At 42.8% G+C, this 18209-nt stretch overlaps 1 protein-coding gene across 4 annotated transcripts in view; it reads left to right on the top strand.

Annotated features, from left to right (window-relative positions):
- SPPL3 (signal peptide peptidase like 3) overlaps positions 1-14570 on the top strand; it is a 57883-nt gene extending 43313 nt beyond the window's left edge. For all 4 annotated transcript variants that reach the window (XM_048322771.1, XM_048322770.1, XM_048322772.1 and 1 more), the window contains 7 exons: positions 2797-2875; positions 3583-3695; positions 8719-8825; positions 9801-9964; positions 11178-11377; positions 12408-12517; positions 13251-14570. In XM_048322771.1, the coding sequence (XP_048178728.1) occupies positions 2797-2875; positions 3583-3695; positions 8719-8825; positions 9801-9964; positions 11178-11377; positions 12408-12517; positions 13251-13322 (845 nt within the window). In that variant the 3' untranslated portion in view covers positions 13323-14570. The remainder of the gene's footprint in view (positions 1-2796; positions 2876-3582; positions 3696-8718; positions 8826-9800; positions 9965-11177; positions 11378-12407; positions 12518-13250) is intronic.
- The last annotated feature ends 3639 nt before the right edge of the window (positions 14571-18209 follow it).

The following is an 18209-nucleotide window of genomic DNA, read 5'->3' as shown; positions in this document are numbered from 1 at the left end:
AGTTTTGGTTTTGCTTTCATGCAGTTTTTCTGTTTCTGGTCTCACTAGCATTTGAATATTAGTCTTTTGTACTGCTTGAATTTAGAACAAAATTGAAACTTAACCTGCAAATAAGTTGCAAATCCTCCAATCCTGTTTAGCATTTACATTTTGTCTTTTAAATAAATACCAAGGCTTTGCTTTTTGGAAAATTTTTGCCTTTTGATCTTACTGCAATTCTTCAAGAGACAAGCTGCTGTTGAGAGTAGCAAGAGTCTTCCTACTGCTCCAGATACAGAGCAGCTTCCAAAAATTGTACTCAGTCCCCATACTGAGTCTGTGAAGATTTTTAAGCTCCCAAATACCTCTCATTCTCTCCTACTTTATTGCAGGCTTTTGCCTCACGGTTTAACTCCTGAGCTGTGCATCCCCTCCAGCCTCTTAAACAGGGCTGGTGTTGATGGGTGAAATCTTAAATATCTAGTATTGAGACTCGTGTCTAATTCTACCTCCTGTAGAGGTCTGTTGAATTCTGCTTTTATAACTTTGACCTATGACACATATGTTCTTTCCTCTTAAAAAATTCTTCGGATAGATTCTACTGTACGCTAGATATCAAGGGAACATATACACACAAATATATAAGCTATTACAAGGAAAGATATATGAAAAAAGAGGAATTTTAATTTGTCAGGGTTATTGGTCCGTTTATTTTTTAAATGACCTTGGGCTTTTTAACTTTATTTGTAACACTTCTGTGTGTAACTAGAGGATCTTTTGTCCTTTGGGGCTTGTTGCAGGTTTCAGGAGATTGGGGATCAGTGCTCTTGGGTATCTTTATTCTTGAACCTGTTTTTTGGTATGTTTGTGCCTTTCCTTCGGCTTGCATCAGAGGGTGTCATCAAGCCCAGAACCTCTGAAAAGCAAATGTACAGCTCAGAGGCTGTACAGCAGGATGGGGACCCTTCTGGAGTTGGGACCTGGAACTTGGTCCCTCTGTCCCATGAAGCTCAGGTCATGCTATTTTACATCCTCTGTGGTTAGTAGGACTGATGTGGGGGACTGCTAAATTACAGCTGATATCTAGTTTCTTAAACCCCTTCTAAACCTTTCTCTCACAGAGATTTGCCTTTCAGGGAAGAGTCAGGAGCAAGGGTAGGTGCAGCAAGCAGCCAAGGCCAGGACCCACTGCTCGGCAGAGGGCAGAGCCCCAAAGCTGGCACTGCCTGCAGCCAGGAGTTAAGCCAAGAGATTCCCGAGTGAATCATTGGGATTGAGGCTGGAGGGGATGGGAGGCTTGGGACTGGAAGCCTGAACAGTCAGGAGCGACACTGGGAGTGGGTCCTTGCGGGCTCTCTGCATTGGTGTCATGGCAGTTTAACTCTCACACTCTGAACGAGCCTGGCATGGGGACACCAGGGCAGGAGGTGTGGGGTTCCCTGCTGGGCAGAGCAGGAGGGGGGAGAAAGGGGGAGGAGAGATTTCGAGGGCAAAGAGGGTTGAGCCTGTGGTGTTAGAGGCAGGGTAGGGAGCAGGGAGGATAGGCAATACTTAGGGCAGCAGGGGCACAGGGTTTCTGGGCAGTGTTCTTTTACCAAGCACCTCCAAAGAGGTTCTTAGTTCCGTTTGTGCAGAGTTGCCACACTGTTCATTCTTTCCCTGCCTGTTTTGGTTTTCTTTCCCCCTCTGAAGTATTGACAGAACTGTGAGTTTTCATGGTGCTGTTTGTATGCAGACACTTCTTAAATTTTCTTTTTAGATTATTTGAGTTCTCCTTTTGTGGTTTTGTTTTGTTTCAAATCTTCCTCCCACCAGAAGGGAAAGATATGGTTTGACCAAACAAATTTTTCTCCAGTTGGTTTAAACTGTGTAGAGAATGGCTTAATCTGTAAGAGAATGTTTGATTCTCTCCCATCATCTTCATTTGAGAAGAGAAGAAAATTCCCTTTTAAAAACCAGCAACAGTAATTGTTAAAGGAATAAGTACAGGACAGCACAAAGATCTGAATTGCAGCATGCAAAAAGTTCCAAGTGGCTTCCATTTTCATTGCAGTCTGTTCTTGCGGCACAGTTTTGGATGTCTGTGACACATGTCAGTGTCTCCACGCCCTCACGCTCCAGCCTTTTAAACAGTCCTTTAAAAAAACTGGAAGGAAAAATGATTATAAATACCAGCAGTTACTAAACGTTTTTACAAATGTGTGGGTGGGATAAGTATGCTGCTTGAAAATGTTTATGGAAATAGTCTGTTTGGATATTTATGTATTTTTATAATTCTGTCTTCAAAAACTTGAAGCGTTTCATATTGTAAAAAAGTCAAATTGGCAGCTACTGGCTATAAGTTATTTGAAGTTGTACTGTGTTTTAGTAATGAATAAAGAGTTTTGAATGAGATGGGAGAAAAAATTACCGAGTTAAAAAGTGGAAAAAAAACCCCCCTTTATTAAGCTGAGTTAGTTTGTGTCTTATGTTGAAAAATTGAAGGAAAATCTCACAGCCAGTTTGTAGTAGATTTTTTTTTACTCAGAATATGTGAAAACTTTTTTTTGCTGACATGATCATGAATAGATTTAAAACTTTTTTTTAAGGTTTGGGGATGGGGCATTGCATTCCTTTGACAGCTTTCATTTCATTTCAGTCTGAAGGCTCACTGTTGTGCAGAAAGCCTCAGAGCCTTGAGCTGCTCATGCTGGAATAATATTGAGCATATGATAATGGGACGTTGTTGCAAGAGCTTTTTCAAATTGGAGAAGCCTGTTTGTGTTCTGTAGAAATTAGGTCTGAATGTCCTAATATTACCTTTTCTTCTTTTTGTAGTCCTTGCAACAATAGCTTTTGCTTTCCTTCTGCTCCCGATGTGCCAGTACTTAACACGGCCTTGCTCACCTCAGAACAAGTAAGGACTTGAGCAATCCTTTGCTCCTCTTCTTGTGTGTTGTATTTCTTTAATGAGAATTCTTTAATATGCATTAACCTCAGGGCTGATGTTTGTGCATATTTTTTGTGCCAACATCATGTTTCCACTTTGAAAGTAGAAAGCACAGTTTCTTCAAGTCATTTGCACTTGCCAGCCTGGGAAATGCAATACCACTAGAGGGGACTAGATTTCCCAACAGTGAGTTTTAATAAGTTTGGCTTGTTTTGGCTGAGATTTTAGAGTTTGGGATTTGGCATTGGATTTTAATGTTTGTTAACACTGGACTCTGGATTTTAATGCTGGCGCTTCCGGAGACTGTAGTTGAACCGGTGGAAATTACAGTTGTTAATGTCATGTTTTGAAACTAATTTTATTTTTTAACCTTGTGATTGGTGTTCATGTTGCTAAAAGCACTATCTTAGGTGGTGCTAGGAATGGTGGCAATTTCAAGAGCAGTGCCAAGATTTACAGGGTTTTTTCCATCTCTGCAGTTCATGCTTTATACACAGTATTTGAGTGTGAGGAAAGCTTTTATTTTGTTGCTGTTTTGGTACCTATTTGTGGCAAAGGAACTTCCCTTCAGCTGATCTTTCATCAGCCGTTGAGCCTTGTTCCAACAGTGTCCACTTTCTGTTCTTCAAATGGAAACATAAAGTCTTCCAGCTGATGTTTGTGTGTTGTTCTAGGATTTCCTTTGGCTGCTGTGGGCGTTTCACTGCTGCTGAGTTACTCTCATTTTTTCTGTCTGTGATGCTTGTCCTTATCTGGGTCCTAACTGGCCACTGGCTCTTAATGGATGGTGAGTATTTGAATTAAGGGGTTTTACTACTGTTTTGTGCCTGTTCTGACACATCAGTTGCCTGGTGATGATGGGTGAAATTTGCTGATATTAATGGCTTGGCTGCTGAGCTGTGTGGCAGACTCCCTGAAGAGCCACTGCCAGGAACATGCTGGGGAGTGCTTGGGACACCTGTTTTTCTGGTTTGTAAAAGCTTCCGGGGAAGTGCCACAACACTCATGAAAGATATTCCGCACTTCACACACATCTACCATGTGGTGTAGGGTGAATGGCCGGATTGAGTTAAAGATGTGTGGAGACAGTGGTTGTGTATGATTCATAGCTTGAGCCTAAAAATCTGGTTAATTTTTGCTGTGCATCTTGTTGTTTATTGGTTCCAATGCTCAAATAATTTGTTGTATGAGGCAGCTCACAGTAGCTGGTTGTCTTTGATCTCAGTGATGCTTGCCTTGGGTGGTGAGATGGCCTTGGGTGAAACTGGCAATCAGCCAGCTGGCTTGAGGGTGTGATTTATTGGTTTTTTTTCATGGTGGTTGACCTGAATTCACAGTTTACTGTTCCGAAAAGGAGCCTTCGTCCTTCCCTCCTGCCTTCCAAATCTCTTGTGCTAGCTCTGGCACTCTCTTAATCACATGGTAAACTGATCCAGCTCGCTAGAATGGCAGCATACTTGGGTTTTGCTAGCCTATTTTGCTGCTGCTGCAGTGAGATGGATTATTGTGTAGTCAGGTATGTGCAGAAGGTAAGTGGCAGCATGATGGGATCTGAGGGGATGGAGTGGATATAATAGCAAAGGCATGAAGGGGTAGCCAGGAGCAGGACCTCTGCTTCTCAGCAGTGTCAGGCTCCTGAATTGGCTTAGGACATGGTGTAATGGCACCCTGAGGTCTTGATTGCTTGAGGAAAAATTGCAGCATTACCTGCCCTTGAAATTGTTTGTTACAATAGAAAACATTCATCCCATCAGCTTCCAGTTTCTCCTAAACGAGGCAGCAGCAGCAGCAAGTCCTTACTACTGAAACCTCTCATGGCATCTTCATTCTTTCTTTCGTATATGGGCGCTATGCTTCATTCGTGGTTTGAACTGCTTTAAAGGTCCCACCTGTTGTATGGAGGGGAAATACCTTTTAAAATACCAGATACTAAATGAAAAATAGCAGACAAAGTCTGTTTTGTGATAAGCAGAGTAGCCTACCATGAAATCAAGGGTGACACTTGATCTGCAGTAGCTGCAAAGCTCAAAGGAATGTCAAGTGTGGATTTTGGCAGAGTCTGAAGAGTTGTCTACACTGAGATACCAGCAGAAGCGTTTAGTTAAAAATAGTTATTTTTGTGAGTGCTTCAGTCTGACATGGTGGACTTTGCAGTAATTCATCTACAGAGCTCTGAGCTGCTGGTGCAGAGTGGTGTCTGGCTTTTATTTGTCTTGGAGGTTTTTATGATTTACTAAATTGTGTTGCTGCTATCTCGCTTTGAATTATTTTGTGTAGTTTATATTAAGGGAGCTTGAACTATATAGGTGATCCTCCTGTCATTTGTTCAAATCCATTTAAATCAGTGTTTGCCAGTGACACTAAATAGGGAATTGCTTTTATTGGCCTTTATCAGGGAAACTCACTGGAGCTTTAGTCCTCGTACTGTGCTGCTGCCTGTGGGATCCCATCATCTCTGCCTTCTCTGTGGCTGAGTCCTGGAGATGCCAGAGACTCCCATGCGGAGAGCAGTGTGGGCAGCAGTGCAGGCATCAGCACCGCTGCCCACATGCATCCAAGTGGAGCACTCCTGTCCTTAAGGCAGCGCTGGCAGCTGCTGGCTGCGCCCGGCCCGGGAGGATCCTCGGTTTGGCCGTCGGCAGAGAATGAACCAGGTGTTGTGAACGTGCTGCTCGTTGCCTGGGCGGGGCTGGAGGAGGAGCTGGAGGAACGGGGTGGGTGTTCCTTCTGAGCAGCACATTCCGGAGAGTCCTGGGTGTTTGGTCGGGGCTGTGCAGTTGATTGTCTCAGTGTGAAAGAGCGTTGCTGCTCGAGAGCTGAGGAGAACACGGGAATTACTTCTTGGTAATTGCCAGGCCTTACAAAATCGAGGTGTGGTGGTTCCTGCTGGAACAGCCTTCGCTGCCCAAATCCTACCCTGCCCCTGCCTGCACAGCCCTTGGCTGAAGTGCTTCTAAAGGCAGGGACGTGTTACAGGGTAGAGTGAGCCCGTGTTGGCTCTGGGGGGGTTGTTCTGGCATGTGATGATGCACATTTATAGGTATTGAAATGCTTATTTCTCAGAGCAGATTGTTTGATGACAGAATCACCAAGGATGGTCACCATTCTCTGGTAAAGCCTGGTTAAAATAAAAGCTTTCCTAAATAGTGGGCAGAGCTGGAGATGTACAACAGGAATGCTATAGATGTATGGAATATCTGTAGCTACAGAGTGAATGGCATGGTCACGGATACCCCGGGAGCTGCAGCAGCAATTGGGCCTGTGTTCTTATTCCTTTCTTTTAAAATACACTGTGATTAGATCAGATCCACCACAACCTGGTGACTTGTGGGAGAAGTTAAGGCTTCCCTAGCTTACGAAGTCTTTGTAAACCAGACCCCACACCACCAGCATCTTGGAGCTTTCACCTGCTGTGGATGCAGGAGAGCTGGAAAGCTGCCAGAGAGTCTAATCACATATGCAAGAATATTCTTAATCCTCAGAATATCCCTGTTCCATAAGAAGTGTGTTTGCAGGAACTCTGGAGTTAATTTGTTCCGTTAATTGAGGGTTAACTCTTCCAGTGCTTTCTTATTCAGCCTTGTTAACCAATTGCACAGCACTTCCAAACCAGAGCTGCTGGTTGTGTGGCTGCTCTACCTCTCTTTCTTTCTCTCATCTTTGTCTATTTTTTAATGATTTGGAGTATATTTCAGTGAAGATTTGCCTTATATTGTTTGTTAACACTATGCATGAGCTTGGATAGGGAAGCTGGCTTCCATTTAGAGAAGCCATTGACTGCACTTTGGCCCATATTACTTGTACTTGCTCTTGGGCATTCCTGCTTCTCTTGCCTTTTAAACTTACCAGCGTTTCTTAAAGCAGTTGCAAAACTGTGTAATTATTAGCATGTGTATTTCACTGTCAGCTCTGAAGGATTTTTTGCATCTCCTTTTCTACCCAGTATTTGCTTAGTTTGATGCCTTGGGCATGTGCCTGTGTTCAGTGAGAGAGAAATGGAGTGTGTGACCAATAGATAAAACTCACACTAGTTAAAATATTTCCATTTCTCATTAATTATAACCTGAAAATCCTCTCCTAAATATAGGCTTGCTTGAGCTATTACTGACACTGGCTTTAGAGAAACCTCTTTAATTTAAAACAGTCTGTTCCGTTGTATTTGCTCTTCTGCCCAGGAGGTCTGTAACTGATGGCTATACTGAATTACTGAATACAGTTCTTTTTCTTGCTGCTTTGCTGTGTCAAATTTTTCAAAACTCAATAATTTGCTCACATTTTGTAGCTTGCTGTGCAGTTTCTTACAGTTCTGCAGCGTGAGTTAGGGTGCATTTTTATGTCAGTAATCCCATTGCTTTGTTCAAACTGGCTGCTGTGACACTTGGGGTTGTGCTAAGGTTGCCAGTTCTCAAGAGATAAGGTGGACTTGACAGAGTTGCTGGGATGCAGCCCCTAGGCACTGCAAGCAGCCACGATGGCAGGAGGCCTCTGGGGCATGCTTATTCCTTGAATGCATATAGATTTGCTTCCCTAGTGATTGGATGGAAGATCGCCCCAGCTTTCAGGTGAAATGCAAGTGTAAGGTGGCTTCACAGCCCCATAATTACAGCCTGAGAATCCAGAAGTTAATTTGTCCATTTTGGCTGAGTCCAGTTGTCACACTGGTGGGCATATGCGTAATGAATTGGCTTCCCCTGCAGTTCCAGTTGGCAAAAATGGGATTGTAACTTCTTACAAATTCTGTGTCGTGTTAGACAAAGACATTTTGTTGACAAATGTCTGCATGATTGACTGTAATCTGATCCCAGCAGGGCTCCATTATTCCTTGCAAATAGACTGATACCACAGATAAAAGCCAATTTGCTTTTTAAGATTTTTTTAAAAATTTGTTTCATTATAAGTATTTCTTTGGGGATTTACTTGTAACCAGTAGAAATACATTCAGTTGTCAGTTAAGTGTCCTTGGTAGCTGAGGCTGGGCTTAAAGAAGCAGGCAATGACACAAATGTGAAGACTGGGTTTTTGTTTAAAATCTTACCTTTCTACCCTGACAAAATTCCCCTTGGTACAGAGTGAAAATCTGAGCTGTGTTACGTTCTTCAGCTCACTGATCTGGTTGAAAACTCACTCTTAGGAGGGATTAGGAAAAAACTTACCCATATTTTTTCCCCCTAAGCTTTCACACACATTTTGGTTATTGGGAAATCCCTGGATATCTAAATGGTGACGTTTCATGGTATTCAGGCAGTCTTGCACAGTCTTGCCCAAGCAGAAGTTTGGTTTGAATGGGTTTTTGTTAGACCAAGTTCTAACAAGTCACGTAACCACGCCCTTTCTGAATTAAGAGTCAAGGATCTTATTTATTTTATGCATTTGTTAGAAAACCTAATAGAGGAAAAGTAGAGGTTTGTGTTTGAGGCACAGAGAATTCAAAGTTGTTTTGTTGCTTCTGTTTTAAAGTGGGTAGTCAGGGTTGTACAGGGGAGATGGAGTCTCTAGGCAGAGGATGTGGAAACATTTCTTTGTGGTGGGTGGTGGAAGTTGAGTGGAACAGGCAGTTGTGCCTGCAGAGTGATCTCTGCTTCTATGGGGACATGTTTGCAGTTGGCTACTGAATGTATTTTGACTTTGCTTAACCCTGTTAAGAATTTCACTGTCTGGAAATGGTAGACAGTCATCTAAGTGTGTGCTGAGCTGCACAGGTGCAAACAGAGGCTTCTTTGGGGTTCTAGGGGGAGATAGTGGCTTGGGATTGGTGTTTTTCTGTTTGTTTTGCTATTTTTAATGAACTAATAATGTCTTGCATTTTGTAGCTCTGGCTATGGGCCTGTGTGTTGCAATGATAGCCTTTGTTCGGCTACCGAGCCTGAAGGTTTCCTGCTTGCTGCTCTCTGGGTTACTAATTTATGATGTCTTTTGGGTAAGTGTTTGGTTTGGTTTTGCTAAAACTGTTTTTATGCTTTGGATTTGTAATCAGCTTGGGACTAGTTTTACATGAAGTTTGCTGGTATAAAGTTGATGAAATCTGGCAAAGCCAAAAGATCAGCTCCACCACTCCATTCTGAGATGCTGAATTCTACAACAGGATACAGAATTATCTTCTTGCTAATTACTTGAAAAAAAACCAGAAATAAGATTAGAATATTTTGACTTTTGCATATTATATTAAAAAAAAAAATTTGGACCTCAAATTTTGAAAGCCCTCTGAAGATGGGAACAAGCATTTCCCATACACACAAAGAAAGCCATGTCCACACCAGCAAAGGGTGCATGTGTTGGCTTCTGATTATATGCAGAACAGGAATGTGAATGGACTTGCAGCCAGAAAAGTTGGCATAAAATCCTAGTGCACTTCTACAAGAAACCTGACAGAATGTATTTTGTAATAGGAAGAGGGGTTTGTTTTACCTTTGCATAACACTGAGCACTGATCCAGGGCAGCACCCACTGACAGCTCTGGCAGCCAGGCAGTTTTCCAGTGGGATGGGCTGTAGCATAAAAGCCTCTTGGAAACAAGGGCTGCCTCATTCCATTTATGAGTGAGCACTATGGTCACCTCTTCTGTTCTGCAGCTTTCTCCTATATTCAGGGTGCTGTTATCTGCATTTGTCATCCCACACTATCTGCTTGTTGTCCAGACAGATCCTTTGCCAAAGGATCTCAAGGTATTAATCAGTATCTTGATATCAGAAAGTATATTCCAGTTATTCTTGAGGATTAATAGTGTAAAAAGCTCTAGCTGAATTTTTGAAATACATTTTGCCTTTCATCATCATATGTATATGGAAAATTTGGAAAATATCCTTTCTTTTCTTCAATAGGCAAAGCAAAAATACATGCAGCTTGAGTTGCTGTGTAATTGCAGTTTGTGACTTCTGATTTCCTTGCTCTGTAGGTCTTTTTTTCTGCCTACATCTTCAACAGCAATGTTATGGTGAAAGTGGCCACACAACCAGCTGATAATCCCCTGGACGTGTTGTCCCGGAAACTTCACCTGGGACCAAATGTGGGCAGAGATGTTCCCCGTCTGTCACTGCCTGGCAAACTTGTATTCCCAAGGTAAAAGCTTCTTTTACTATATTACATGAGAAATGTTTTCCCTCCATAGACTTAACAGTACTAATTCTGTTGGGAAATACCAGCCTAGATCTCTGTTCAGTCATTCCCTCTTCATGCTAAAGAGGAGTATAATGAGCAGTGAGGACTGGACACCTTGCTCATTCGTAGAGAAGAGACCCTGACTGGGGTAAAAGGTGCCCTGTTCAGAGGAGCATACACTTTTCAACGTTTGTGTGAGTTCTGCAGCCTGATGATTGCTAGTGTGACCTTACACTTAAAAGCAAAAGATCTGAGGTTTATTATAACATCAGAATAGCCTGGATTACTGCATAATTGCAGATGATTGGGAAGGGGTTGGAAACTGATCTAAGCAAGGGTGGGTTACCAGGCAAGCACAGTGCTGGAGGGACATTATTCCATATGTCCCTGCTCCAGTGGTTCCCTGATGGCTCAGATCTATAAGCAGACACGCCCAGGGCCTGGTGGGGCAGTAAGCTTGGTGCAGCAGCAGTCAAGCAGTAGGTTTTGTTGGCATATTACTCTGTTCTTGTTTCTTTAGATGTTGGGATGCTGAACTTAGAGAGATTAGAAGATGATTGTCTGCAATGATAAAAACAAAATTGTTCACTTTGTCAACTTTGTGATAACTTAATTTGCCTTCATTTTCATGAAAAACATCTTGGATTTAAGATAATAGATGATTTTAGTTCTTAATCTTTTTCACAACTGGCTCTTTTCTGGGAATCTGACAAGACTGTAGTTTTCTGTTTTGTCCGAATATCCAAAATGGATGTACTGCCTTGTTTTATATCTATGTGCACGGGGATGAAGGTGCACTGCTTAACAATGGTAATCAAACAGATAAAAAGGGCCAGCTGGTCCCTCTCATCAGCGCTGAGGAGGGAGAGGACTGAAATACTGTGTCAATGGATCTGTTTCATTGAGTGAGTTAAGGGCAAAAGCAGTGTAAACACTACTGGGAGAAGGAAACTGGTTTGGAGCAATGTCATCCCTGCCCAAATGGTCTGTGTAAAGCTGAGATGGTGGAGAAATCACTGAGGAAAACCTCATTAGCCAGCATTGGGTTCTGCTATGTGCAAGTTTGCTGGTAGAAAGAGGGGCTGTGCCAAATGAAGCTCAAAACCACAGTGGAGGAGTCTAGAGCTTGTCATCTTGTGTTTTGGGCATGAACCCAATTCCAGTTGCTCTTTAGTTCCACAGGCAGCCACTTCTCCATGCTGGGGATTGGAGATATTGTGATGCCAGGGCTTCTGCTCTGCTTTGTCCTGCGCTACGATAACTACAAAAAACAAGCCAACAGTGATTCCTGCGGTGCCCCAGGACCAGGGAACATCTCTGGGCGTATGCAGAAGGTCTCTTACTTTCACTGCACACTTATTGGCTATTTTGTAGGTGAGTAATTAGTTCAATATGAAGAGCTGCCTAAGTGAGCAGACATGGGATTACTGTAGTAGGTTTAAAAGATAATGAAAGCAAGTGTAAAGAGGCTTTAAGAGAATGCTTGGTTATGTTCTTTTTAATCCTCCTCTCTTTGTGTTTATTGGCATGGTCTATAGTCTTTGAGATTTTTTTTTTTCGTAGTTGTATTTTACATAGAGGATGAAAGAGATTATCAGTGGTTTTGTTAGCACTTGGCACTTTGCTTCACTGGCATAGAAAGTGTCGTAGTTCATACCTGAGTGATGGGAAAAATATGGGAGTTTCCAGATGAATTTTGCTGTGCACAGTACATAGCAGATCTAAGCAATTCACCTAGGCAATTCCTGCATATTTGTATTCTGATCCTGTGACATAGTAGTACATACAGAAAATCATCAGTAGTTACAACTGGAATGCTGTTTATAATTTGCTGTAGCCAGCCCTTTCCTGCCTAGTATAAAATAGGCTTTTCCCTCCAGTCAGGGCATGCGTGTGCGTATCCTGACCTCCTGTGGCCCTTCTGAGGCTGAAAAGGAAAGATCATTTCCTACCAATAGCCTTCTTTCCCCCACACCTCGATTTTTCCCCCTACACTCCCTGCTGGCAAGTGTTCAGGAAAGTCATTCCTGATATGTACAGCCCTTCCCATGAGCCCCTACTGCTCAGGCCAGGGGCCACACACCAGCAGTCTCAAGAGCAGCACTTCAGTGCAATGCAATCAGCTTCCCCCCTTCACCTTTTGTTGTGTTTTGTCTGAATTATTCTTGGCTTAGTCTGAAATTCAAAACTGGACCAAGTGGCTCAACACAGCCCAATACTAAAATAGAGTAATTTTTCACTGTTTTGCTTGTTTTAACTGTGTTCAGGGAAAGCAAAGCACAGAGAAGTAACTTTTCCTCACCTGTGTCTCATAATGAGGGTGAAGGAAACCTCAGTGGATGAAATGCTGAGAAACATCCGCATGCAACCTGAAGATATTTATAGTGACTTTTTTTTCTTACAGGTTTATTAACTGCAACAGTAGCTTCTCGTATTCACCGGGCAGCCCAGCCTGCCCTGCTCTATTTGGTACCATTCACTTTATTGCCACTCCTCACCATGGCCTATTTAAAGGTAAGAGGGGAGGACATGTGGGCAGCAGGAAGCTCTGGGCCAGCTGGCAGCAGGGTCAGTGTCCTTGCACTGGGCAGCAATGCACACATCTCAGGAGGATGATGTGTGTCCCTGGCAGCCCTGGCCCAGAACAGAGGGGGACTGCTGCTGTCAGGTCAGTCTTCATTTCAGAGGACTGAGCAACTGAGAGATGAGTTCCTGAAATAGAAGATCATTAATGGACATAAAGTACCAGTAATTATAAACTAAATAAATTCTGAAATATTAAATTGTTTTAATTGAATAAGTGAATTTGTCCTTGTCCAGTTGGTCATGAAATACCACGTGTACAAAATCTGAACAGTGACTGGAGAGGCAAAACCTTGCTTTCCTCTTCCCCGTCACCTGTTCTAAACAGAAATTTTAAAATTTACCTTTCCTGTTCCAGGGCTGTTGTTGAAGCACACATCTAGCACTCTGCAGAGCAGAACATGAGAAAGGGCAGGATTTTCAACCTAAATAATCATTTCTTTCCCATCAGAAACCTATTTTGGGTATATCTGCTCTACAAATAAGACATTCTGGCCTGACAGGGAAAGGATTTATTTTTACTGTCTATTGTAATTTGAGAAACAGGTGAAGAATAGATTTACTCTAAGATATGTTTGCAGTTCTGTGTGCATTTTAAAATGTGAATTCTAAGCACAGTTGAGAGTTTCTGAGGGCATGGTCCTTGTGCTGTTTCCCTGCCTAGGGTGATCTACGTCGCATGTGGTCTGAGCCTTTCCACTCCAAGTCCAGCAGCTCCCGTTTCCTGGAAGTATGATGGAATGGACAGGAAGTGACCTGAACTTCTGCCTTGGTCCTTTTCACTTTAACTTGTGGCTTTGTTGTCTCCTAAAGCTGGACTGGCTGGTACTTGGGAAGGTACCAGTGACGGGACATGTATGAACAGACTTTGTATTAAAGGAGGGAAAGAAACAAAAGCTAAAATCCCAGAGCTCCACGTGACTCCGTATCTCCCTGCAGATGTGGAATTGGGGACCCTTTGTACAACTGCAGCCACTTTCCTCTTTTCCTCACTCAGATGGATTAGTACCAGACTATTACCTTTGTGAGAGAGGAAGAGACAGACTTGAAACTAAAAACGGCTTGAAGTCGTTCAAAAACTTGTGAACACTAAATGCAAAAACGGTTAAGCAAACTGAGGCTTCTTCAGAGAACCCCTTGTGGACATTGGGACCAGTTTCCTGCAGGACCTCAGTTTTGAAAAAAACTGAGACAGAAGGTCTTCTGTCACAATATTGGGTTTTTTTGATTTATTAAATATTTCCTGTGGTGTGAGGTTACTTATTAAATCCACAGACATTGAGTGACTTCTTGCAGTATACATATAAAAATTTGTTGTAACAAGTTACATTTCCACCCAGATGTCATATTGCAGTGAAAAAGGGCACGATTTTTATACATATATATATACACACATATAGATATATATATGAATAAATAAAAAGGAAAACCTGTTAAGATCATGCTGTGTAGCAGACAGGGGCTTGCTGTAATTTTTAGCATGTAGCACAGTTACTCTGGCTTTATGTATATGGATCTACAATGAGCTGCTGTTTTTTCCCCCCTCCTACAACTGAAACTGCAATTTAAAACCAAGTGTAGTATTTGTACTGCTTGTACCATGGACTTTAGGGGATATTTGATTTGATCAATGTAGCAAACCAGGGAAAAAAAATGTTCAAACCGAGCCCTGTGTGTCTGAGGGGGGAAGAGGTGGGGGTGTCTTTTTTCTTTTTTTTTTTTTTTCCTCCTTTTTTTGATTTTTTTTTTTTAAAAACAGCTTCCTTGCAGGTTTTTAGTAGTTCCTTCTTGACCAGTGCATGTATTATAGCAGCAGTTGTCTTTGTGCTTTCTGATCATAGTAATGTATCACTTGTAAATACATTTTTTTCTATTTTCTATTTTTTTGTATTTTTTGCATTTTGTTTCATTAGTGTGCTGTATTTTTCCATGCCCCTGCCCCTCAAAGAAAAAAAAAAGAAAAAACTGTCTTTTACTGTTGTGACTGGTTGGAGTTTGTGTGTTGACTGCTTTGTACCTGTAGCCTGTGAAAATGTGGATTTTATTGTTCCTTTTTTAAAACCAGCAGTTCCAGTTGTTCTTTTATTGACTGAAAGGCTTCCCTGAGGTAACTAAACTTTTTTCCTTTCAAGCACTGTGCCAAGCGGGGTTTGGGGAGCTCTCCCGAGAGCTCCTAGCTCTTGCTAGTTGATAGATGCTAGGAACTGTTAGTGGGATGGGAAAAGAATGAATGTTGGAGACTGACTGACCATGCAGTGAGGTGACTTTGGGACCGGTTTTGTTCCAGCTTGGGGGGGGGGGGGGGGGGTGTGAAACACCTGAAGCTCTCAGCAGTGTCAGGTGGTACAAGAGTGTATTGGACATGGCAGGAAATTTTGTCCAGCCACATGTGTGCACTGTCATTAATGTCACAAATTAACCCCTTCCTCTGTTCTCAGGCAAGTCTGGCACGGGTGGCAGAGGGGCTGATGCCCTGAGCTGGCTGGGATGAACCTCCAAGACAGCTGGAATGTCCCAGGAAAAACAGTAAGACACAGCTCAGCCCTCAGGGCCAGGGGGGCTGAGATTTAGCAAATGTGGGTGGGTGTGGCAGAGGGGGACATTGTGACTTTATCTCTCATACACACCCACCCGAGTCCTCTCCTTTAGCTGAAAGCATTCCCTCTACCATGTGCCTGCAGTGCTCATCCTGAGATAACTGTCACTTTTTAATGAAATCAATAGTTCTTCATTGAGAATCTGCTTTTTCTGTTCATGCCAGGTGTTAGGTCCCAGACTTGCTTGGGACAGTAGAAAGGCATCCATTTTGAGCTATACCTCAAACCTAAGGTGAATAAAATATTGAGGAGGGTATTCAAATAAAAAAGACTTTTTTGGTGGCTTTTGTTTTGCTGAGAGGTTCCAGGCAGTGGAATAACAACTTCAGATCCACTTTGCTGCTGCTTTATCTGCCCAGCCTACCTGACAGTTGTGCACAACTCGGGTGCCATCAGCTTCACATCAGGTCCCTCCTTCAGAATTATTTTTTTGGGATTCCTCTGGAATTAAAATACAAGGTCGTTCTCTGTTTTGCAGCAGCATTTTTATGCCATGCCTGCAAAGCGTCGTTATGAACAATTTCTACACTTAGAGAAGCATTCTGGAAAAAGTTCTAGAAGTGCTAATTGTTAAATACTTAATGAGAATTAATTTAGCTTTCCAGAAAAAGCCTGGCCTTCCTTATTAAGCTGTATTGCCTTCCTGCACTCTGTGCCCTTCTCCTGCACCAGGAGACCTGAGTATGCCCTTACTGAGCCCTCTGTCTCTGCCCCTCAAAATTATGCTGCTGCCCAGCCCTGGCCCCGCCCAGGTGAGCACACATTGCACTGGAAGGGATTTGCTGCCTCTTCAGCCAGCAGGAAAAGGACTTTGGTGCTTGGCAGAGGTTCACTGAAGTTTAACTGTCCTAAGAAAAGTGCTCTCCCAGACCTTTAAGTTAAAGTTGCTAAGCTTTGTCCCACAGCTCTCCCACCTTAAACCACCTCAACCATTCAGGGGGATTAGAAATGGATCCTACCTGGCTGCTCAGCTGTGGGCCCTCCCTGCAGATTGGACCTTTGATCCTTGTCTTTCCAGTCTGTTGTGACTCCTCTGCTTGAGGATCAAGCTGTACAGGCTGCTTTGGGTCCTCTGGATTTTGGGAGACAGTATAGGACCTGGGTTCCTGTCCCTGTTGGGTCTGGTACAGGTGCTGATGCCTTCTTGGTTGAACTCCTTAATAAACTACTTGACACAAAGTCCTGCAGTGAGATTGCCCAACCACCTGCCCTTTCTTCTGGAAAGTTGTTAAAAATAACTGTTTTAATAACTGACTAACAGAAGCCTTCTTGCAAGAGGTAAAAGGCTGGCAAAAAAGTGATAGACTAGGGTGTGCTTATAGTACAGTTGTCAGGACATGGACCAGAACTGTAGTGTACAAATCTCCTGACAGGTCTAGTTCTCTGCTGCATCTTTGGGAATAGCTTAGAAATGGTACTGTTTGTATGCTGACATTTCCCTAAGGTCACACTTCACCTTGCAAACATGAGTTTCAAAATTTGAATTTGAAATTGGTTTTTTTAGGTAAGAAGTAGTAAACTTCATTTTTCATTCAAGTTACAGCACTGTCACATATTGTTATCACTATTCCATGTCTTCATTCTATTATTCTTCCAGACACTTTGCTTTTTTACTTCAGGATGTCTTTCAAATTTAGTATTTTCCATCTTTTCCAAATTCCCAATATAACCTGAATGTGCTGTTGCCAGGTCTGTGTTGATATTGAAGGCTCTCATCTTAGGCAAAACAAAGATCTAATTTAAAATCAGAATAAATTTGTCCTTTTTTCAGAACAGCTCATCTCTTCCTTTAGTCTGTTGGGAACTCGAAGAGTCTGAGCTATGTGATATACGAGGTCTAAGGTGGGGCAGGAAGTAACTCCTAGTTACTGTAACTATGTTTTCTAAGAAAGTATTCTAGTTCAGGCTCCACCTGCTTCATGCCTCATAACCAGTTTCATGTATTCTTAAGAGCATTGGGGGGCACAAACCACAAAGTCCTTGAGAAGTGTAGCTTTTGTTCTTGAAAAGTGACTAATCTCCTACCCCACTTGTTTCTTATGTATGTATAACCTGGTTTTCTCATCTCTGTGCCCCAAGTTTGCAATGTTGGCTGAGTTTGTCAATTGATAGAAAGTTGTGGCTTCGTCTGTGAACAGACCCTTTTCTCCAAGGAGAGCCTCGCCCTGCCTACACCTAGGTGTGCTGAGGATGGCTTAGTAAGAGTTTCTGATTTAATGCTGCAAAACTTGTTTGTGTTTTGCCCTTTCAGCAGTTCCTCTGCAACAGCCCTGAGGAGCAGACACACACTCATCACACGAAGTTCTCTCAGCCAGCAGCAGCGAGGAGTAAGCTTGAAGTATCTTGCTCTGAGAAGAGCCATTGCTTTACCCTGGGAGCTCTGTGCCTTTGTGTGTAACCATGCTGTTTTACCCCAAAGCACTGCTGTGGTCAGTGCAGTGTCACAGGGCACTGAGATCTCTCTGAATCTGTGGCAGCAGGGAAAAACTTTCAAAAAGATTTTGTTTGAAAGCTTTCTGAAAAAAAAAAAAAAGTCCTTTTTTTTAATACCTCGAGCTTGTAGGTTCTCCAGGTGTTCTCTGTCAGCTGAGGTGGTCACAGCCACCATGGTGGGGTACAGGGATGGTTTCATTCTGCTCTGGAGAGAAGCTGTAGCCAATTAGAGCTGGTAATGAAGGAGGGTGAAGAGAGCCAGGGCAGCAAGCGCTGACAGCACAGTGGCTCCAAGCAATGCTTAGATGACAGGGGAAAGGGGCTGGCAGAAGTGTGACTGACTGTGCTGGCTTACTCTGGGGTCAGCTGGAGCGCAGCATAACAGGAACTCCGCACTGCTGAAGTCCTCATGTACCTGCAGCTCCTGTTCTGCCTCAGAGGCTCCAAGGAGAAGTTACTGTAAAATGGTATCCCACGTCCTCACATACCATTGTGGAAGTGAGCCTGCAATAATCAAAGTGGTGACACAGGCTAAAATCAAGCCTCTCATTCAGAGAAGCCCTCCATAATTTACAACACATTCATGATCACTG

This window comes from Corvus hawaiiensis, chromosome 18 (genome assembly GCF_020740725.1).
Source record: "Corvus hawaiiensis isolate bCorHaw1 chromosome 18, bCorHaw1.pri.cur, whole genome shotgun sequence".
Taxonomy (NCBI): domain Eukaryota; kingdom Metazoa; phylum Chordata; class Aves; order Passeriformes; family Corvidae; genus Corvus; species Corvus hawaiiensis.
This window is presented reverse-complemented; position numbering and strand designations above follow the sequence as displayed.